We start from the raw sequence: 23,697 nt of genomic DNA, 5'->3' as shown, positions 1-23,697 counted from the left end.
TTCATACTTTTATTGGAGCTCGATTATATCGGGATTCGTGCCTCGTAGGACCCTATTCGAGGGGAAGCGCTCCCTACCAAGAACTTTTCCATACCCAGGGCTCGAACTCGAGAACTCTATTTAAAGGAGGAGCAGTTCCATCCACTGAACCATATCCTTTGGTGGTAGCTTTGTGGCATCTTATGTGATGTAATGCGAGAAAACTCAGTCTAGTTCCCTCCATTTAAAATATTTAGTTCAAAATATATTGTTTGCACTTATTTATATAGTGGATTTTTATATAAATTAACTCGTTTGTTTTTAACGCTTTTATAGGATTTGAGTCAAAACTATAGAGTTATTCAAACTAAATTAACCTTTCGACAAGAATATCAAAAGTAGAAATTTGGAGCCAAGTAAACCTAGGAAAAAAAGGAAAGGGGTCTTTTATTAGTGGGTCGAGGCATTTAATTTCTTTACAAATCATTACCTGAAAAAGGTTAAAATGAAAAGAATTGTTGAAAGGAATAGATCATATACGAGCAAATTATAATGCGAATTCACCATAAGAATTACAAGAATTAAGTTATGTTGGTGCTTTGAAATTTTGATGTCCAAGTTACTCTGATATCAAATACTACGAGCCCGTTTGGACATAAGAATTTTTTTACTTTTTTTTTGAAATTTTTTCTCTCTTTTTTTTTTCTTCCCGAAATCAATGTTTGACCATAAAATTTTGAATTTTCACTTGAAGATGAATTTTGGAATTTTTCGAAAATTTTAAAAACTCCAAAAAGCTATTTTTTCAAAATTTTCACTCAGATCACTCATAAAACTTCAAAGACAACCCAAAATTATATTCATATCCAAGTACAACTCTAGTTTTCGAATACCATTTTCACTTGAATTTTTTTTTCACTTTTTTCGGCATTTTACAATTCTTATGTCCGAACGACCACTACAATTAAAGGCCAGAGGTCAGGGGCAAATTCGTCAAAAAATTCATCTTAACCCAGTATTTTCAGCATAAAACCCACAAATATTTCAAAAAATATTAAATCGCAACGTAACATTTTAAATGTAAAAAAAATTCAATGCTAACAACATTAAAGGTCGAATAACCCATCAATTAAATTTCAAATTCTCCTTAATCTCAATGTGATGAACTGGCATCACCATCTCTAGCACATTATATTAGCATCAATTAACAGTGAAAAATCTTTAATATTAATGGCTATAAGACAGGCAAAAGGCAATGTATGCTACACTAAAGTCATAATTTCATAGAGTGGAGAATTAATGGACAACAACCATAAATTATGGAGTACTAGGAAGAAAAAAAACCATGTCTAAAAAGTTGAAAAGTTTAATTCTCTTGTCACCAAAATTGCCTGCCCAAATTACAACTACTCGATTATTTCCAAAAGGTCAATTTATTTTCTCCAAATGGATGCCTTTTATATATTTTTTTGAGCATTTTCCTTTTTCCAATTGTGCTAAGCATGATGCTAGGATAGCCTCAACACTGCAAGAAAAATAATTATCACCAATGGGTTTTTATCAATCGCCATTTATTTTTTTGTAAAATTAGCAACAGATTAGTGACGTATAACAACAACGACGATGACGACGACGACGACTCAGTGAAATCCCACTAGTGGGGTCTGGGGAGAGTATTGTGTACGCAGACCTTATCCCTACGCCGAAAGAGTAGAGAGGCTGTTTCCGAAAGTCCCTCGGCTCAAAATTAGTAACGTAAAAAAGTTAATATTTTTTCTAAAATTCTAATTATCAGGGACTACGAATGAACTTCTAATGAAAATTTTACAATAACTAATGTCCATTGATCAATCTTGCGGGAAAAAGTAAAGCGCAATTTAACAACTTGAACTTCAATCTTACCTTCCCCAGACCCCACTTGTGGGATTACACTGGGTTATCGTTGTTGTTGTTGAACTTCAATCTTACAATGGATTTGAAGATAATTAATTATTTTACCAGTAAATTGAGATCTGTATATTTTTGGGATCAATTGTTTGGCATATTAAAGGCAAAACGTCCCTAAGCTAGGGTTACAAAAGGAAAGCAAGTTAAAAAAAGAAAGAAGACAGTTGTACATCCTTTTGGATTTTTTATTTTGCGTTTAAAAGTACTACAATGTATTGAAAATAGCATGAACTAGTCAGTTTGCGAAAAAATAGCCAGCATTTGTAAAATTATAGAAAAATATCAACCACTTTAGTTGAATACAGAAAGTTCTAGCATAATATATTAGATTATGAAGCTCTTGCGTATATACTGTTAAAAGGCCGGACACCATTAGTTATTAATCCTAGTAACGGAAAGGAAAAAAAATAGTCGCTAGCAGGGCTGACTCAGGATTCGGCGATCGAGGAGCACCATGACATTTAATATAAATTTATCAATACTCATAAAATATTGATACGGTGATCTATATTAATATCTATTATTTCTTGAAGACATTTGCAAGTACATATTAAGATTTTGCCGAAGATTATATTGTGTGTCTGCCTCTACCTTTTGGAATGGTTTAGTGATCAATACAATGGTATCGAGAAAAATTATAGTCTCATGTTCAAGTTCCGACGAAAATAAAAATATTAGGTGATTCTTCTTATTTGTCCAGTTTTGGTATGCAAAAGTATCTAATACTTGTACCAATGAAAGATAACAAATACTCGATAATATGGTGAAGATGGAGGGGCTGCTCTGATGGTAAGCAACCTCCACTTCTAACTAAGAGGTTGTGAGTTCGAGTCACCCCAAGAGCAAGGTGGAGAGTTCTTGAAGGGAAGGATGTCGAGGGTCTATTTGGAAACAGTCTCTATATCCCAGGGCAGGGGTAAGGTCTGCGTACACACTACCATCCCCAGACCCCTCCCCAGACCCCACTAATGAGATTATACTGGGTTATTGTTGTTATTGTTGTATGGTGAAGATGCACGCAAAGTGACTCTAACTACACAACAATACAAATAAGTGGTGGTATTAGTAAAATTTACTCAAAAAAAAGGAGATATTTTATGAGTGTCCCAATGATTCAATCATGGCACTCTGACAAGAACTGAGGTATGCCAACTGGTCTGTGTATACCTCCAAGAAACACTAATTAATGGGTTATTACAGAAAGAGAAACAAAAGAGAAGGAGAAAGAACAAATGTCAATCACAGTATAATACTTACTACTATCCTACAACTGCTAGTCTGATTTTCCCTCTTTCTGTTTTCATGTTTTGTAATAAATATTTCACCCAAACCAAATGGCGTTTGGTGGGCTGCAGTTTTCAAGCAATAAATATGCTGAAATAGCGATGGCTAGCTGTTTACACTGTTGGTCAAAGGGGTAAAATGACCAAAGTTATGTACACTTTTAGGGGTCGTTTAGTTGGAATACGATTTATGTCAGTATAAATTATATTAAGATAAGTTATGCTAGGTCGTTTGATATGTTGTATTAAGAATGACAATTGCATAATGTCTAAAAAAAAAAGGTATAAGTTATGCCGGTGCTAATTATCCCACATTCTATAAGGTATAAGTTATTCTAGTGTTAAAATTAACAATAGGATAACTTATACCTGATTCGCTAACCAAACAGAATATTAAGGTGGTATTAAATTTTTATATCACCCTTATACCTTCTTATACCTCATACCAAACGTTGTCCACTTTGAACTTTAAATTTTCTTTAAGAAAAAAATAAATATAATAAGTATTTTACAACTTTAATAATGATAGCATTTTCAAAAGTCTTATAAAATTATTTGGAGAATAAGTAATTATTGACAAAGTAAAACAAGAAAGAAAAATTATTTTTTCTCTTGATTTAGTATAGTGGTCAACTAAATGAGAAAACGTATTTTTAGTATAATAGACAAGTAAAAATGAAAGGATAGAATATGTTTCAAAATTAGTTTAATTTTTTTAACACTATCAAATAGTCTAAAATATAATACAACAAGTAGCCACATAATTAAGTGAAATTATTAATTTTAATTAAAAATAATGCAAATAACTTGCAACAACATGTACACTATCATTGTATTTAATTAGATTCCTTACATGCATGATATTTGAACAGCAAGTTTGATGGTCATGTTAGCTAGTCATTTTGGTTCTCACTCATTTCGGTATCGGTATTGAAGTCCAATTAGATTTAATTTTATATTAAAAATTAAAATTGCACAATAAAAATAAAATATTTTTTAATAAAGACGATTTTATAATTAGATCTCGAGCCCGAAACCTCTGAGATAAGGGATAAAGTATCACTCCACCGTAATCTTTTTGGTAAGTGCTTGTTAAACTGTATAGTAGTCACTCAATATCTTAAAAATAGAAAAGGAAAATTAATTTTTGGGGTGGGGGTGGGGGTGGGGGTGGGGTGGGGGGAGACTACACACAGAGAGAATAGTAGTGGGTTGTGGGCATCATGAGTGCGACATATCACTAGACAAAAGGGTGGAAAGGGATTTTACTCTTTGCTCGTAATTTTTAAAAATTTACACTGAGCTTGTAATTTAATAGTAAGAAAATTTGGTCTTGGAAAAGGGTTTGACATGAGAAAACACTGCTGCATGTGAGGTGTGAAGAAATATAATTGAAGCCATTGACCATATTTGTTTCTCTCTCATCATCTCATTCGGTATCCGGTATCTGTATTGGAGTTCGATTATATTTGGATTTGCACCGCGTAGGGCCTCATTCAGGGGAAAACGTTCCCTACCAAGAATTTTTACATACCCAAGGCTCAAACTCGAAACCTCTAGTTAAGGGAAGAACAGTCTCATCCGCTGCACTATGGTGCGAATGCCCCATTCAAGGGGAAATGTTCCCTACCAAGAATTTTTCCATACCCAAGACTCGAACTCGAAACCTCTAGTTAAGGAAAGAGCAGTCTCATCCGCTGCACTATGGTGCGAATGCCCCATTCAGGGGGAAACGTTCCCTACCAAGAATTTTTTCATACCCAAGGCTCGAACTCGAAACCTCTAATTAAGGGAAGAGCAGTCTCATCCACCGCACTATATCCTTACGTGGTTCTCTCATCAGCTTCTATTCTACTTGTGTAATAATTGCTTCTTTGTCCAACTTTTCAACTTTTCACCTTTATATATTTTCACCCTTTTTACCCTTCTTAAGAAAGTAGGTCAAAACTTTATCATTTGATTTTGAAGCTTCTTCCCATTCCATGACCTATTTGCCTTAAGTAACGTACCTAGGATGCCACCTCTAGAGGCCAACGACCAGCACCACAACTACCATTTCACATTATTTTATCTTAATTTTATTTGTTTAATTTTTAAGTTTTTAACATTAAATTCATTATACTTTTAAAGTTATGGATTTATATATAGTAATAATATTTAAATAATAGTGAACTTTTAAACATAAATTTATATCACGCATCGAATATTATGAGTTCAGTCGAATCCGTGACTAAAGTACTACATCCCCCGTATACACACTCTACCTCTCTCACACATCAAAGTAATATATACCTAAGGGTTTAAGGGTAATATATACTTTAAGTTTTTTTTTTTTTTGTATTTAAGTAGGTGAATTATCGTATACATTACGGTCAAAAACATTGAATTAGTCATGTAAATTATTTTTTCTTATACGACCAATTAATTAACTTTCGTATTTTATGCTGAAATAAATTATTCTAATACAATTAACAAAATGAGAACTCGTGCTGTAAACTTGATCATAGATCCTTTGATGAGTCATATATCGAGCTTTTGGTATTATAGCAAATTTTGGGACACAATAATCTCTAATTATGTCTGGTCATTATGGGAGCAAATTTAGGTTCGTAACTAATAAGTTTTGGATTATGATAATTTCGTCTCTTAAATCATTGATGTTTTTTGTAGCATTAACACCGGACTCCTTTTTAGTCCTATATTTCAAGAAGAGTCGTTGGTTATAGAATTACAAAACAAGTTACGGGTTCAGCAAAATCAATAAATTTAGTTTAAATTTTATATTTGTGTTAATTTTTTTTTAATATGTATAAATTATTTATCTCGGACCAAGTAAATTACATTCTGATATAACTTTAAAATCATAGCTTAAAATCGTGAATCCATCTCGGCGTGAAAGAGAAAAGAGTTGCTCTTCTTTGACTTATAGCCTGTTTGGCCAAGCTTCTCAAGAGGCCAAAAGTGTTTTTGGGAAGAAGCAAAAGCAACTTCTTCCCAAAAGCAGAAGCAGTTTTGACTTTTCTTTTTACCGAAAATACCCTTAACAAAATAGAGTATGTACCAAAATAACCGTTAAACCTAATACTTGGGATATTAATATATAAGTATTTCTTCTTATTTTTAAGATAGTTTTCTAATATATAGTGACTTTAGGGGTGAATGCTTTTATATTTGTTGAAATTTTTTAAATATATTTAACTTATATTAAAAGAATTAAGTACTTTTTAATTTTATTTTCATATTTTACTTAAATAAAATGAAAAGATTTAATTATTGCATGTAATAACAAAATTGAGATTATAATATTAACTATTAAGTAAATTTATTCATGTCCTTATTAGTAATTTGATACTCAAAAGCACTTTCTGAAAAGTTTGACCAAACATAAATTATTGCTCAAAAATGCTCTTCAGATTGATTAGCGAAACACAAACTGTTTTTCTTTAAAAGTACTTTTTTCAAAGGCACTTCTCAAAATAAGCTAATTTCTCCGGCTTGGCCAAACGGGCTATTAGTGAGAGTTGATCTTCTTCCAGTACTTATTTTCCCATCTCTCACTTATTTCATTTCTTTTTCCACATTGAGGTATATTAACCCTTTTTTTTTGGTGCATTAATTCCTACGTGTATAATTAAAGAGGAAAGATAGTGGAAAAGCATAAAAGATGGAGCCAGAGAAAAACCAGACTTTCTTTGATAATATAAAGCTGCTTTTTTCACTTCAAACACAAACTCAGGTTCTTGTAGTTGTACTATAATTCTTGGGTTTTAGAATTAAAATTTTTCTTTATTAGTAAAAGCCCGTTTGGCTTAGCTGATTTAGAATAGCTGATTAGCATTAGGTGCAGAAAAACAATTTTAAGTGCTGAAACTGGTTTAAAAAATAAGCAGTTACGTATTTGGATAAAAGTGCTGAAATTAATTATAAGCAACTGCCGAACTGGGTATACGAAGAGTTTTGTTTTAAAAAGAAGCATTTTAGGGATAGAATAGTAAATATTTTGGTCAAACCTAAAATGTTTATAAGCTGAAATTTGATAAGTTGGGGGAGACCAACTTATGACTTATTTTTATCTTATAAGCACTTTTAATTTACCAAACGCGTAAATAAGCCAAAAAATACTTATAAACCAGTTTGACCAGCTTATAAGCTTAGTCAAACACCCTCTAAGTCAAAAATCATCGGTGAAATGGAAAACACTAGGGATCGTTGGTTTACGGTCTAAATACGCAGAGATTATAATGTAAGAATTGTGAATAATAATTAATAAATATTATTATGCAGTGCAAGTTGTTATGCAGTGAGTATTAATTATGCAAAGATTATTATATATCATGAATAATAATACATGGGTTGTTATTTAGGAATTTTCTAATTTAAGAATATTCTTTATACTCTCTTATCGACATGTTACTTATACATTATCTTCTTATTATGACATATATTATCTAGTATAAAATGGTATGATACTTTCATCATAAAATTATGTAACTAATTGGTTTCCGCATTAAACTTCGTATAACTTATGCAAAATTTAATGTCAAAAACTAAATATTGCACGTTACAAAAATTATAGTTATGCGAGATTTTACCTTGAAAACCACTAAATATGTAATAGTAATACAAAACTTTATACAAAAATGACATTTTCTTATACCTCATGCCAAACGTACTCTATGTTTTTAAATTTATATACATCGATAATAAAATATACTATTTTTTATATTAATATAATTTAATCTGTTATAACTAATATATCTATTTACCACTTATTATAATGTATTAATAAACGAAATTAAATAACATTACCTTCAATTATAGTTATTTTTATATCATCTAATTGTTATCAAATAATGTTTATACCATCCGTGCCTAAAATTCAAAGGTGGGGTGACTTGATTGTGTCCTCTTTAAGAGTTGTTCGACATAAAGGTGAGATAAATAAGAATATCTCATGGCATAGCTAATTTTCAATATTTTAGTGTAAAATTTTATTTCGAGATTAACTACTACTTATAAAAATAAATATAATTTCAAACTTTATCCTGAAAGTATTATCCTTATCACTTGTACCAAATGACCCTATTGTTCGGGAGAAACGAGGGATAGAAGAATAAGAGGGTGTTTGGCTAAGCTTATAAGCTGTTCAAATTGGCTTGTAAGCATTTTTTGGCTTATTTACGCGTTTGATAAAATTAAAAGTGCTTATAATTTAAGTGCTTATAAGCCAAAAATAAGCCAAAAGCCATAAGTTGGTCTCTCCCAACTTATCAAATTTCAGCTTATAAGCACTTTAGATTTGACGAAAATATTTACTATTTTATCCCTAAAATTCTTCTTTTTAAAACAAAACTCTTCGTATACCCAGTTCTTCAGCTGCTTATTATTAATTTCAGCATTTTTATCCAAACACGTAACTGCTTATTTTTTAAATCAACTTCAGCACTTAAAAGTGTTTTTTCAGCACCTAATGTTTATCAGCTACTCTAATAGTCTGTTTGGCCAAGCTTCTTTTTCTCCCAAAAGTGTTTTTTTTTTCAAAAGCAATTTTTTCCCAAAAGCACTTTTTCCCCCTAATTTGATGTGTTTGGCCAAGCTTATTTAGGAAAAGTGCTTTTGGGAAGAAGCAGAAGCAGTTTCAGAGAAGGAGAAAAAAGTAGCTTCTTTCCAAAAGCAGAAGCAATTTTGACTTTTCTTCTTACCTAAAATACCCTTAACAAAATATAGTATATACCAAAATAACCCTTAAACCTAATACTTAGGATATTAATTTATAAATATTTCTTCTTATTTTTAGGAAAACTTTCTAATATATAGTGACTTTAGGGGTGAATGCTTTTATATTTATTGAAGGAATTTTAATATATTTAACTTATATTAAAAGAATTAAGTACTTTTTAATTTTATTTTCATATTTTACTTAAATAAAATATTTTTTTAATTATTGCATGTATTAACAAAATTTTGATATTATTTATTTACTTATAGTGTTAATTATTAAGTAAATCTATTCATGTCCTTATTCGTAATTTGACATTTAAAAGCACTTTCTAAAAAACTTGGCCAAACACAAATTATTTCTCAAAAGTGCTTTTCAGACTCATTAGCCAAACACAAACTATTTCTCTCCAAAAGTACTTTTTTCAAAAGCACTTCTCAAAATAAGTTGATTTCTCCAGCTTGGCCAAACAGGCTATAAATCAGCTAAGCCAAACGGGCTATAAGCAGGGGCGTATTTACATGGTGGCAAGTGGTGTCACAGGGCATCGCTTCGTCGATTTTTTTTACTATTTATATATATATATATATTAAAATAATAATTAAAACAGAAATACAAGATAAAACTATTAAAAGTGACGCCACTTGCAACAAAACATCTCCACAAAATATTTATGATCTCTCCCTCTGTTAGCTTCAAGTATTATGTGAGAGGTCTTGGGTTCAATCTACCTTGGCTCCACAAAATATTTTTTGACTGTTACGATCTTTTATTAGAAATAGTGACACCATTTATGTAAAATCCGGCGTATGCCACTAGCTATAAGTATGATGAATCTCCTGAAAGGGAAGAATGAAACATCCAATCTGATTTATGATCTCTCTCTCTAGAAAATATACTCTCTCTCTCTCTCTACAGTTCCACCACCAGTACTCTTATTAATTATTTTTACAGCCAAACACCATATTAAATAGTGCTCAACTGCCCTCTTTTTTGAAAATACTTTCACAACTATCCCACTTTGTGTAAGCAGCTTCTGTATATACATATATCATCTTACTACTACAAATTAGTAAATGAAAAGAGGATATGATGAAGTAATTATCTTCATATTTTTCATGGAGGTTTTTCAAAGGGTTCCTTACAGAGTTCTTTGGCATTCTGTCCACCTCCCCGATCTCCTTTTAGGAAGAAAAAAAAGAAAGATTAATTATAGGAAAAAATATATTTTCTTCGTTTTAATTTATGTGACGTAGTTTGAAACGACAAGAGTTAAGTGTAGAATTATGGAGGTGGGCATACTGCCAACAGATTTCTGTTGGTTTCTCTTTGTGAAACCCTCGTGATTTATCTATATAACACGTTCTTCATGTTGTTGCTTTGTTTTCCCCCAGATTTTGCGCTGATGATAAGTAGGGTTTTGGAATTCTAAAGGTAACAAAAAGACAAATTTTCATTATTTGGATTTGGATTCAGTTTTAGCTCTCTTTTCTTTTTCTTTTTCTATTTTTGTGGTCAGTTTTCAGTTCATAGATTGAGCTAAAATAGAGAAGTGAGCATTTATAGGAGTAGTTGATCTCAACTTATTCTAAATTGAAGAATATTTCTTGTTATTGTATCATCTATCTTATGCAATTTTACTCCTCAAATGCAACTTGGAACTCAAAAACCCTAATTTTCATCTCCGGTTTCTTCAGGGGTCGTTTGGTTTGAATACGGCTTATGCTGGAATAAATTATACTAGTATAAGTTATGTTGGGATTGTTTTTTATCCATTATTTGGTATGTCATATTAAATATGACGATTGCATAATTTGTAAGAAGAATGTATAAGTTATACCGGTGCTAATTACCTCCACCTTACCTCTACAAGGTATAAGTTATCTCAGTATTAATTAATTTTAATCCTGGGATAACTTATACGTGGTTTGCTAACCAAACGAAGTACTAAAGTAGTATTAAATTTGTATACCGATACTATACCTTCTTATACCTCGTACTAAGCGACCCCTTACTTTGTTATTAATCCCTATACCTTGAACTTTTGGTATACTAATTCCACTTTGCTATGTAAGATTTCATTTTTGAAAAATAAATAAATGAATTTTAGCTCTTGTTTTGACTATGCTTATTGCTTACCCATGAAAAGAAAGTTTCATGGTAAAAGGATCCAGAAAGATAGAGGAGGTACTCCATGTGGTTAGAACTTAGAAAGTAGGATAGATTCTGAGAATATTTATAATTATAAACCAAAGTACTATATGTTTTCGCTTATTTTATTACCATTTGAATCAAACATTCAAGTGAAAAGATTTATATTTATGTTTCCAAATGGATGACTGTTTTGTTGTATCATTTTGTTTGTTTATGTTTTTGTCCGTCGATCTTTGTAACCATTCCTCTTTAACTAATGTTTAATTATCTTGCTAGCTAGTCTGGTAGTTTTTCTAGTCGGCAATGTTGTGTCTTACTACTATTTACTACTATTTCGTTTTTCATAGCGCTTGGTTTATACACTGTCGTTTTTCCTTTGCATCTACTTTCTCATTTTCATGATGTTATTTTTCCTATGTTTGCTATTGGAGGTATTGATATTGTGTCTTTGTGTTTTCGTTTTCTTGAGCCGATGGTCTTTCGGAAACAGTCTTCCTATTTATTCGAGGTAGGGGTAAGGTCTACGTACACACTATCCTTCCTAGACCCAACTTGTAAAATTTTACTAGATCGTAGTTGTTATATCTTGCTAGCTAGTAAGTGTCAGTTTTGGAGTTATGATTATTGTTATTCATTCAGGTAATTTGTAATGCCGACGTGACAGCAAAGATATTTTTTATTGTGTAAATAGTATAGAAAACTTATTTGCTTAGTGTAAATATGTATAGAAACAGTACTAAGTATAGATAAGGATGAAGAGACATTGGAATTCCTTCCAGGGTTTCTGATCTTTTATTGAAGAACTAACAGTTTCCTCTGCACTACGGAGTTTAACTAGATTCAGTATTTTTAACAAGAATTATAAATGTATATATGAAAAATTATAAAATTTTAATTAATAGTATTAAATTTTGAACTTACAATATTACAGCGTTCAGTGCAAAGAATTTTAAATGTTAAACCCATCAGGTCTGATTCTGCTTGTATTATTATTACTAGCCTTGAATTTTTTTTATTATTGGATAACCCTTGACAAGGGGCGGATATAGGATTTCGGCTACAGGTTTAACTGAATTTATAATTTTTAGTATAGATTTAAATTTCAACCAATATTATGTTTGAACTCATATTTTTAATAGTACAATGAATTTTATGTTAAAACTTTTATGATATAAATTCGTTAAATTTAAATCCTGGATAGGCGAGAATAAGAGTAAATTGAAGATTGTGAAGGGCAGAGAATAGGCTCATGATTGATGTCTGACATTTTGCCATTAAATTATGGCAAAAGTTCCTTTTCCTACGCTCCTATTAAAGCGGACCAAATGAATTAATACTCTCTGTATATGAATTTAATTTTGGAATAGGAATCGAACCTACTTTTTGCTATGCACATAGCTGTAAACCTTCTTAATTCTATGCAATGTTTTAAACGAGGGGCAGACGTTTTACCACCGACGAGGCGAGGCGTAAGCCCTGAGATATGAGGCGTAAGTATTATGAATCTTTAAATTTACTAATTTTAAGAATTCTAAGATAATATAAAATAAAAAATAATTCTAAAAATTATGTTAAAATCACAAAATTATAGCAAACAATCTATTTAATATATATATATATATATATATATATATATATATATATATATATTCTACTATGAATAATATGAAAAGTATGACATATATCATAATATGTAAATTAGTTGTAACGTCGTGACAATTCAAACATCAAAAGTAATGTATTCAATACGAAATCTTATATGTATTTTTTAATGTGTAATGAATCTTGAAAGAATTTCGATATTATAATTTGATATTTTTTTTAAAATACTCCACTTATTTAATATGCTTGCTATTTGAAAGAGAATTTATATAAAAACATAATTCACAATTTAATTATAATTATCTAGCATCATTTATTTTTAATTCACTAAGTTAATAGAGTGACACATAATTCACCATATTATACCATGATAACTAATTATTTGTAAATAGTTGCGCTAGCTAATACTGAGCTATTAAATTAATAAGTATTGTATCTCGTAAATGTGAAAAAATAATATTTAAGAAAATAGTTATAAAAAATTATAGACTAATATATAATAAAGACATAACAAAAGTTAATAAATAAATACTTTTTAAATGAAAGATTTATTTAAAATTTACTATTATAGAAGTATTAGTGGATAACATGCAATAATTTTTATTTTAATTATGATATAAAATACTCTCAACTTAATGATTTATGATTAAAAAATTAATTTTGAATTGTCAATGATTTATTAAGAAATTTAAGAATTTACAAGGCTAACACACAATTGCATAAAGTTCTATTAGGTGAGCCCAGTACACTGGGCGTTGGGCGTGTCCGGGGCGTAAGCCCTGACAGTCGAGGCGTAAGTCTCACGGAACTAAGTCTCACACATAAGCTCCGAGGCGTTTTACAAGTATTCTGTTCCGGGGCGAGTCCCAATTCTACCTTTTAAAACAGAGATTCTATGGTGTGAATTGTGGTAACATTGAAAAGTGTATGGCTATCTTTTTTGTCTTTTTTCATTTTTATTTTTACTCGTAGTTATTGTTGTTAAGTATTTATAGTTAAAACTGCGTCTCTTATTCGTGTTCTGAGAAGGTCAATTAATATTTTCATGCTAGGGTTACCTACCATTAAGACGAAATTGCTATGAATAATTTCTGTTCTCTTCATAGAATGTACCTTTTCCCCTATGGGCTATGGCATATTTGATGCATCTCATTATGGTTTTGGTTGGGAAATATATTATCCCAGTATTAATTATCCCGGTATTAGTTATTCTGGAATTGTTATCCTACCTTTTCATAGGAATAAAATAACACCACAATCTCGGAATAACTAATTACGGAATTAGTTACTGCGATTATATCCCAAATAAACGTGAGATAAATTCATCTCAAATTTAATCTCGAAATTAATTATCCTTACCTTTCTTACTAAACGAGCCCTAAAAGTTTAGTAAGGTAAATTGCAACATCTAAAAGAGAACATTACCTAATATATCACTAGTAGTGGAATTGCAACGCCACATCCTTTGTAATTAAAAATAAAATGGTTGTGTTGCAATTTTACGAGCTTGGCGAAAGAGGTAAACTGTGTTCAATCTTAAACGTTCTTTTTTTTTTTAACTTTTTCTTTTAAGGGTTGTGGTGGTGGGGGAGGGGGGGGGGGGGTCTAGACCCTGGTGGGGTATTTTGTTTTTTTTTTCTTTTGGGGGTCGGGTGCAGCAAGGGGAGTCAATTGACACCTCTTCGTCGGAAAATTACATTGTGTAGATAAGTTAAATTTTTAAATTTTATGTATATATACTATATGTTGACTTCCCTTGATTTCTTCGTATGCTTACTTATTTATATTTTGACCTCCCTTCGTAAAAGTTCTGGCTCCACCACTGATCGGGTGATGTATTTTGTTTGTTAATAAATATTTATAGAGGTGGCTCAATAGAGGCCAAAAGCCAAATCTTAACATGAGGCCTTAGACGTATCTTATCAAATTCTCATATTTTCTTGTTGAAGTTTATTTTTTAGCTTTTTTAGATGTGAAGTTGCTAATTATTTTTTTATAATCAATTTTTATAGAGCAATTTTTTTTCTTTAATTGATAATGTAACCAATCCACTTAATCTTTGTTGAAACTTTGTTGATTCTTAAATAAATTTTTCTTAATTATAATCTTGATTACGGCCTTCCAAAGCAAATTATGTGCTAAATACTTATATCCTAATTTGGAGCTTTTTCATGAACTATTTTACTTGAAACGTCTCTATGGTAGCTTGAAAAGAAAAAATTATACAAAACTAAAGTTGTAAATAAAAGTGATTCCAATTAGAGTAAAATAAGTATAAAATAATTTCCGATTTAATTTGTCTACAACTTCTATTCACAATTACCTCAAGCACATCTATTAAAAAACATAAAATATGTAACTATGTGACTAACGATTGTTTGTAAGTTGGCAGTAATTGATCGAACACAATTTCTTATAATTAAATATAACTATTAGTAGTAATTATTTTATATATAAAACATGTGTTATAATCTATAATAAATAGGGGTGTACAAACCGAACCGGAGAATCGCACCAAATCGAAAAGTCATATCAAACCGATTAAAAAACCCGACTAGGTTTGGTATTGAGTAAAAAATCTCGAACCAAACCGGCATATAATTATATAATTTTTATATATACTTTTAAATATTTTATATAGAATTTTCTTTAAAAAATATTTAGAAATATTTGGAATTCTCTTGCGGGATATAATATTTAATAGTATATGAAGTGCTCCATATTTATTAACCGTAAATAATGGGTTGTATGATCACTTTTTCATCAAGTATTACTGAAATGCGTCAATCTGTTTGTTCTTCTATATTCATATTGCATGTTAAGATCTATTAAGTTGTTATATCTTTTCGGATGTGAAGTGATAATTATTATTTAGGTATCATATTGATTTTTATGTTTAATTACTAAATTCGGTTAACCTTAAAAGTTTGCATCAACAAAATATTATTATCAGACGATTAAAAAAATAACTATTATGTGTTACTAAGAAAATTTTCTCATAAGAATATTTTAATAGGTAATATATTTGTCAATTTTTTTATATTTTTACTAAACATATATTTATTTATCAAAAATTTAATAAAGTAAGATTGAAATAATATTTAAGTAACAAAAAACCGGAAAAATCCGACAAAACCGAACCAATCCAAACCGATATAGTTGGTTTGATTTAGTTTTGATAAAATCCGAACTAACCCGGTCCATCTACACCCCTAATAATAAACATAAAAAATGAGTAAATTTTGGGGCCTCCTATTTTTGGGGGCCTAAAGCTTTCGCTTTAGTCGCCTGGGGTCGAGCCATCACGAATATATAGGTTATAAAACCCTACCACAAGTAGGTAAAATATATTCTACTTATAATAAGTGTATCTAGTTATTTTTTCTATATTTTTTTTCGAGATTATTAGCATCCATAATGTTGGTTTTAACAATCTTAATTCAATATTTTTGCATCTACTGTAATACAGTTAATGGTTTTTTTTGTCTGTGTACCACCTCTACTGCTGATCATTTTGATCTCCTGTCTTTACAAATTCATAATGTCTCATGTTAACAACATTCTTAAATAAAAATATCTTAATGTAATACTTCATAATCAAGATTGGATATAGAATAAGTGCCACAAATTTCTTCTTGACTACTCACATGAATTTTCTATATTTTCCTCTAGGAAACACAAAGAGCAGCAAATGAAACTTTGGATATTTCACTATAATAATGATGTTGAACTGAAGACGATTGGTTCTAAATCTTAAAATCATTTCAAAACCAGAAATTATGACATATGACAGCCCACTCAGTCAAATGATGTGGGTGCTCTATCTTTTATCCAAATGAGAAGAATTTTACTCTGCCCAATAGATATCTCTGTTTTTTCATTCCATGGATGTTGGGATAATTATCTCTGTTTTTTTCTTCCTTTTTAACGCCCTCAGCGCCCCCCCCCCCCCCCACCTCTAGGAATTTCTTTGGTATGTTAAATAACCATGTTATATTTTCGAGAGTTTAGTTGAACAATAATGTCACTAGTTCATTTTCTTTTTCCTTTCGGCAAAAATTAGACTTGTTAAAAATTTGAAATGTCAACAGTACTCGTAGAAGTTTGGATTTTAAAACTGATACTCTTGGCATCCCAATTTGTTTGACATAATTTGACTAGTTACAAAGTTTGAAAAATAATGTAACGTTTTAACTCGAATTTTATGTATAAAAGTACCCTTCCAGTGGAGTCCTGACAGATTTTGTCAACCTTTAGACACTAGAAGAGCATTTTATTAAGTGCAAAGCAGGAAGATAATGTTCGATTAATTCTACGTGATGTCTGCCACCTCCTACCAACAACAGGTATCAGGTAACTCTATCCATCAAGGCTTGAATATATAGGAAGAAATCATCTAATTTTTTTGCCTCCACTAGGATTGGACCTGAGACCTCATGGTTCTCTCCACTTCATTGACCACTAGGCCACACTTTTGGGTGCCACCTCTCACCGACCTGAGACCTCATGGTTCTCACCACTTCATTGACCACTAGGTCACACCCTTGGGTGCCACCTCCCACCAGCAACAAGTACTACGTAACTCTATCTACCAAGGCTTGGATAGATGGGAAAGAAATCACCTTGGATTTTTTTTAGCGCCGCTGAGATTTGAACCTGAGATCTCATAGTTCTCATCCACTTTATTAACCACTAGCCACTAGGTCACACCCTTTCGCAGTAGGAAGATAAATATTAGACACCTGAATATTCAATTTTGACTAAAAAAAATTTCCTTTGCACAAGAAGCAACAAAATGAGCTACGCCATGGCCTAGAGCATTGTTGTCGAGTTCTCTGGACTCATTATTCCCTTATTCGCAGAGTTTTCTTTGATAATCCTACTAATCACAAGAAAAGCTGAAAGAACCATAAATCTTATGTTTTATACTCCTTCAGTACGTTACATATGTCAAAATTTTACCCAGATGGGTGTTTAGTGGATTAGAAGGTCGAAGTTTAGATGGATATAATACAAGCTCTTTCTAACAGTACACATATATGTCCAGATACAGAATATACCGTCAAGAAATTATCAGCTACCACATCTTAATCATTTGGTTTTTGCATTAGCTAGAAACTTTACGTACCAGCTATCTACCTAAACAATTATACTGATGTAGGAATAACCATTCTCTAAACGCTAATGGCCCCTAATTTTCTAGAACTGCATATATAAGTCCAACTTGCTAGCCTTGTTGCAAGCACATAAGATACTATGGTCATCAAAGTCGTAGTCAATTGTCATTGTAGTCTACGCCTATACTACCACCTGTCCGAATCCTCAAAAACTTAGTGCTTTGTGTTTCTCAGATCTAAGAACATGTCCAATTGACTTAGGTGTTCTCTTGAGGCTTTCAGCTACTATGTCTGAGGAATTGAGTGCTCTTCGGTAAGAGGGAAGAGATATATTTCGGACCAAATTGGGACCACAAAGAACCTGATTCTGTAGGGAATGCGTGATAAAAACTCCTTGCTGGTCGAGCGTTGTTACTGACTCTTCAGCTGCACGGCGTCTTGTAGCATCATCTACATATAGTAGATCCTCAATCCTTGCCATCAAGTTAAATGCCAAACTCTCCAACACCCTAGAGTAGCTCTCAAGGATCGAATGTCCCACATCCTGCATGCATGAACATGAAAGTTGCAGTTATCAGATTCTTTGATCCTGATCTTGTAACACATAAATTAGACATGGTCAAGACAAAGGCAAAGCAAATTTAAAGTGCCTTGGATTAAATAAGGTGTGATTCATGCTGCATGTCAACATATGCTAGTAAAGGTGAACAGTTTTATGTTTTTCCTTCTAAGTGACCTTCTATATCAAACAAAAGGTTGGCACTGAGACGACCATATTAACTGTTTTAGTTGGCAGTTGTCATAAAATTATTAGCTACCGTTTAGATTGAAGTGGTGAAACTAATCATATTGCTTACATTGGATAAGGCTTTTGAAGCTTCACGCAAACAGTAGTATCAAACTAGAAAATTGTAGCATCAACTTTTAGAGATTAACTTTTTGTGATCTTTCATTTTGGTCAAAGTTAGAACCAGCTTCGAGATTCTTTGATGTCATCTGTGATCATTTTCTCATTAAGAAGCATTTGATATGTGAAATAAGAAATTCAACTAGGCTGTTCAACTGAGCTCGGTCAGTCACGTACTTGACTTTTCAGCCATAAGTGAGTAAAACTGACTTGAAAAGCTGGACATGATGAAAGCGGTCATAATAGCAGAACAGTAAAGAAGAGACTCAAGAATATACCTTGTTATACTGAATCTTGTTCATGTCCAATGCAGTCTGTGGAAGGCCAGGGAAATTCAGCTTTAAGTTCCTCAGCAGGTTCTCAGCTCGCTGTGACAAGAGTTGATATCTTTCCGTAAGACCAACAAGTCCCTTTACCGTGCCACCCCATGAGGACTTTCCAGATTTGGACTGATTCAAGTTCTTTTCACATTTTTGCCGCCAAACGTGCATAGCAGCCTCAATCCTGTTTGCAATCTCCAAAGTCGTATACTCTGATGAGAGGTCCAAGTAATCAAGTAGGCAGTCTGGAGAGAACTGATCGGCAGTAATATATCGGTGGAGGATTTCCCCTAAAGATGCCTTCCCACCCTGAAAGATACAGGCCAAAGATGAATTAAACCAAAGCAGCATGTGTATTAGACTGAATAGAACTATGCAAGTCACTAAAGCAATAAGATATTTGGGGGAAAATGACAATAAAGTTTTCAAAACCCAAAGGGGCAATAACACAACAAATAAAAGGGACAGACTATGAAGATCAAGTTGGAAGACTCTTTGTCTTTCTGAAGTATATTAGATGAGGCATACCTCAAAGTCCATATCAAGATGCTTTCTTGCTGTTTATAGCATAGCAGTACTTAGTTTCACAGCCAAGTGGCAAAAAGTCAAAAATTTAAAAAACCAGAAGGAAGGAAATGAAAGCTTGAAAAGTTTGTAACATGAAAAAAGGAGACGATTGTATATACTGCCATAGACAATGCTAGAGCAATAATCTAAACGCATAGAAAGTATTTTAAATTATTTCATTATGTAATCTACATCCAGAACTAGTTCAAAGGAGACAGAGGAAGTTCAAAGCTAAAAGCTTACTAAGACTTAACTGTGTAGATATCACGCTGATTCAGCAGAAAAATCTCGGAACAAAGTTCGCGAGTGGGTGGTATTTAGGCAATTGCATTGCACCAAAGTGCCATAGCCTGGACAAATATACTAGGAGCTGCTAAATATCTAAGATACAAAACCAAGAGAACAGAAACAATGATATTAGCAATCTATATGCTCACTAAGCAACCAAAGCTGTTTGTTTGTCTGACATGGGAAAATTAGAAATTGAAGGCATGCTTTGCTATGATCAGAGAATTCATATAGCCAGACCCCAACTAGTTTGGGACTGAGGCGTATTTGTTTGTTATTGTTGTTGCATTGCTATGATCAGAACCATATAAAAGAATTGGCAGAGAAGAAACTCAGTTGCACCACTGTATCAGTGGAGAAGATTATCATGCAATGGATGACATGAAGCAGGGTTGGACACTAATAAATGAAAAAGAAAAAAATGGGTGGAGATAAGAGGTTGTACATAATAACTTTGCATTAAACTTACATGGTGCCTAGCAACTAATGAGTCACTGGTCTTTCTTTAAGATGAATGTAAAGGTCCATATTAGTCCAAGTAAAAAAATATCTTAGTAATTGATAAAGAAAGAGAAAAAAGTTATATCAAAGACTAATTACCATTTCAATTTTGAACACTTACCTTTGGCAAGCTCTCCATGTAAGCTGTTGGTACTTCCATTTCAGATAGTGTGCTGGCATTGATAGCCTGAGCTGCCTTGAAAATTTGATTTGTGCATTCCCTACACTGCCGCAATCGTTTCCTTGTCTCTTCTGACAAACCTTTTGGTGGGACCTTTGGGAATGGTAGCCACCATTTCTCTTCAAGCCTAATGGAACGTCTATGAGAGGAAGGGGAACAAGGATATGCTTCAACATCTTCTCCATCAGCGACAAGTATCCCTCGGTCAACATAATAAAATTCACAACCAGAAAAGGCATCCAACATGCCAATTAGCATTGCATCTAGCTTTTTGAGTGCTGGAAGATTTACATAGAGGTCTGACCGTGGTTGAGTGACCATAATCTCAAAAGTCCCACCACCAGGAAACTCTTGCACAGAAGGTACAAGTTCTACTATCGAATCACTGACAGAGACAAGCCATTCCATCTCTCGACGCCACATCGATTTCTTTTGTGGCGCTAATGACTCCAACTTCCACAGTTCCCCAAAGACAGTGGCTGCAATTGGAAGGAGAGAATATGCACAATGTTAATCCTAGAGGAAATTTTTCCAAAGCTCTTTAAATACAAAGTGAAGTGACATACCAGCTAGGTTAGTGATGGCATTGGAGATGGCAAGAGCAGTACAGACTCCCTTTCCTCCTCCAGACATATCTTCTCCTAGCAGTAGTTTAGCAAATCGCTCTTTCATTAATTCAACTTCTGCAATCACAAGAACATCATGCATGGCAATATTATGTAGCTGATGAATTCACACAAAATTATACTTAAACATAAACTTATTAGCAACAATTATTTTACACAGAACTGGCACAAAATAGCATTCTTTCTAATCTATTTTCAGCCTAAAAGAACTATCCACAAGCCTATACTAAACCACAAGAAATGACAATAGTTGAAGAAATGTCCTTAACGTCTAGAGCTAACTTAACAAGGGAGAACAACGTCAATATCATTGTAAAATACTTCTCTCAAAATAGCAGAGAGGGGAAGATTCTTTAACTTCGCCGAAGAGTAACTAAAACAAGAAAAAGTAATATTGAGCCTACAACTCCTTCATGTATTCTCCTCTCTCTAATCCCTGTAAGGAGTCGAAACAGGATCTTAAGTCAAATTGTGTGAAATAGGAACTGCAACCACTGCTCCTTTGTGAGAATGGATACAGACTAGGTATAAGTGTTTATATCTAAAAAACAAAATTCCCACTATATTATGTATAGCTTGAGCTGAAAGCAGTAGTTCATCAGCACCTGCCACGTCAACGTGTTTATCCTATCCACTACTATAAGTTTTTTGCTCAGGCTCAAAGTATATCAATATTCTCCAGAATAACTCAATTCTCCCGTGGTCAAATATTAACGGCCAACTGAATTTTGCTCTATTTGATGCCAGCAGCCACTAGGTGTACTTCAATGTGTGTTTAATATACAAAAAGACCACATACAGAAAGACTTACTACGCGTGCCAACTGCCAAAAATTAGGTAACGATGAAAAATGTGCTACTGAAAACCATGAAGAGAAACAAGCCGTTATCAGTGTTGAATCACATGCTGAATTCAACAAACAAAGACGCCAAAACACACACACACACACACACATATATATATAAAGGATTAAATTTATATACACCAGATTAAAGAATTTTCACAGGCATTTAAGCATGAGGTATTTAATTAGTTGATTACCTGAGTAATTAAATTAGATTTGATACATAATTTTATGATGTTGTAAGTTATTATTATCCGAATCGTATAAAAGTTTTAGTACTACAAAGCTAAACTGAGAATATAAAAGAGGCAGCAAACTAGTATGAACCTGATAACTCAGCGGTCTCAAGTTTATCCAGTTTCTCAGCTGGAATGATGACGTGTCTGTCTCCGACAACCGGCAACATAACGGTAGGCGGTTCACCGAAACCGGAATTGGAGTTGTAATGAAGCGTAGAAGATGACGAGAGAGAAGTAGAAGCATCCTGCTGACGGTAAGAGAAAGTACTCGTGCTACTACAAGTTTCCGACTCGCTGACGTCAGCACTTAGGCTATAACTATCATCAAAACGCTCGCTCTGTACATCGAACTCGTCGTCGTCGGACGGTAAACTCGCCATTCGCCGGCCGGCGATTAGAGTAAAGGAATTGCTTTAACAACGGGAAAATGTGATTCGTGTGATAAAGAGGAATTTATATAATGTAGAATTATTGCAGTTTTGCTATGATTGTGAGGGGAAGAATTATTGAGAAAAGTGGGAGAAAAGCAAAAGTGTTGTGACATAAAAGCAGTTGACACTTTTCTTTTTCACTGCTCACTTAATAAAAATACCACTCAAAATTGTAGGTTGTGTTAGTTGCTGCAATCAAAGTGATCACTGTTTGTTTCAGTTTTTTTTCAACGTGTATCGCGCTTTTGCGCACTCAAAACTAAACCATTTAATCGGGCCGGGCCGACCCGTTTTCAGCCCAATTCGACCCGGGTCAACGCGGTTCAGCCCGGTACTGTAGCATATAGGGCAGGCTGGGATGGGTTGGACGGGGAACGGGTTTTAGACGAATACATTTTGGATATCGGTGCACCGGAACCCGCTAACCCGTTAACGGGTTGTTAACGGGCTGCAGCCCGGTAACGGGTTAAATTTTTTATTTTTTTATTTTTATTTTTTAATTTGTGTACCGTTGCTAATAAAATTTAATTAAAAAAAATATTAGTACAGCCCGCTCGAGCCCGTTAAGCCCGAACCCGAATGGGCCCATAAAAACCCGCAAATTCCCAACCCACTATCCCCAGTCCGCTAACCAACCCGATCCGTTAACGAATGGATTAGGTTTTTTTTGTTCAGCTCGTCCCAACCTGCCCGTTAAACACCTCTACTCAAAACTCTAACGAACACATGGCATTAGACACCTTTTTGTTTGATTCGAGGCGGGGGGGGGGGGGGGGGCGTCGATTGACTTTATAATGACATCTTAATTCCATGAAAAACAATTGTAGTATAAAGGAAAAAAAAATGATTTTCGAAATTTATGATCTTAAATCTGTTAGTATAATATTCCTGTGGCAACAAAGCTTTTGAATTTGTAATCTTAAACGTGAGTACTATCAACAAAGTAAAATGAAAAGTTTAATATTAAATTATTTTAAAATATATAAATATGT

At 32.8% G+C, this 23,697-nt stretch overlaps 1 protein-coding gene across 1 annotated transcript; it reads right to left on the bottom strand.

The window, feature by feature from the left end:
* Positions 1 to 17,668: 17,668 nt before the first annotated feature.
* On the bottom strand, positions 17,669 to 22,850 carry LOC107759819 (rop guanine nucleotide exchange factor 1). Its single transcript, XM_016577833.2, has 5 exons — positions 22,363 to 22,850; positions 21,132 to 21,248; positions 20,506 to 21,044; positions 18,987 to 19,337; positions 17,669 to 18,345 (listed from the first exon to the last, which is right to left on the bottom strand). The coding sequence occupies exons 1-5, from the start codon at positions 22,652 to 22,654 to the stop codon at positions 18,007 to 18,009; spliced, it is 1,638 nt and encodes a 545-aa protein (XP_016433319.1). The 5' UTR covers positions 22,655 to 22,850; the 3' UTR covers positions 17,669 to 18,006.
* Between the last annotated feature and the right edge of the window lie 847 nt (positions 22,851 to 23,697).

The sequence above is a fragment of the Nicotiana tabacum genome, chromosome 12 (assembly GCF_000715075.1).
Source record: "Nicotiana tabacum cultivar K326 chromosome 12, ASM71507v2, whole genome shotgun sequence".
In the NCBI taxonomy this organism is placed as follows: domain Eukaryota; kingdom Viridiplantae; phylum Streptophyta; class Magnoliopsida; order Solanales; family Solanaceae; genus Nicotiana; species Nicotiana tabacum.
This window is presented reverse-complemented; position numbering and strand designations above follow the sequence as displayed.

What these genes read in the sequence shown, in the direction of transcription:
- LOC107759819 (XM_016577833.2), bottom strand. Translation starts at nt 22,654, where the DNA reads ATGGCGAGTTTACCGTCCGACGACGACGAGTTCGATGTACAGAGCGAG. An exon ending in TGAGACCGCTGAGTTATCAG is followed by an intron (nt 21,249 to 22,362) that starts GTTCATACTAGT and finishes TTGTGATTGCAG; the next exon opens with AAGTTGAATTAATGAAAGAG. An exon ending in ACATGGAGAGCTTGCCAAAG is followed by an intron (nt 19,338 to 20,505) that starts GTAAGTGTTCAA and finishes TGTATCTTTCAG; the next exon opens with GGTGGGAAGGCATCTTTAGG.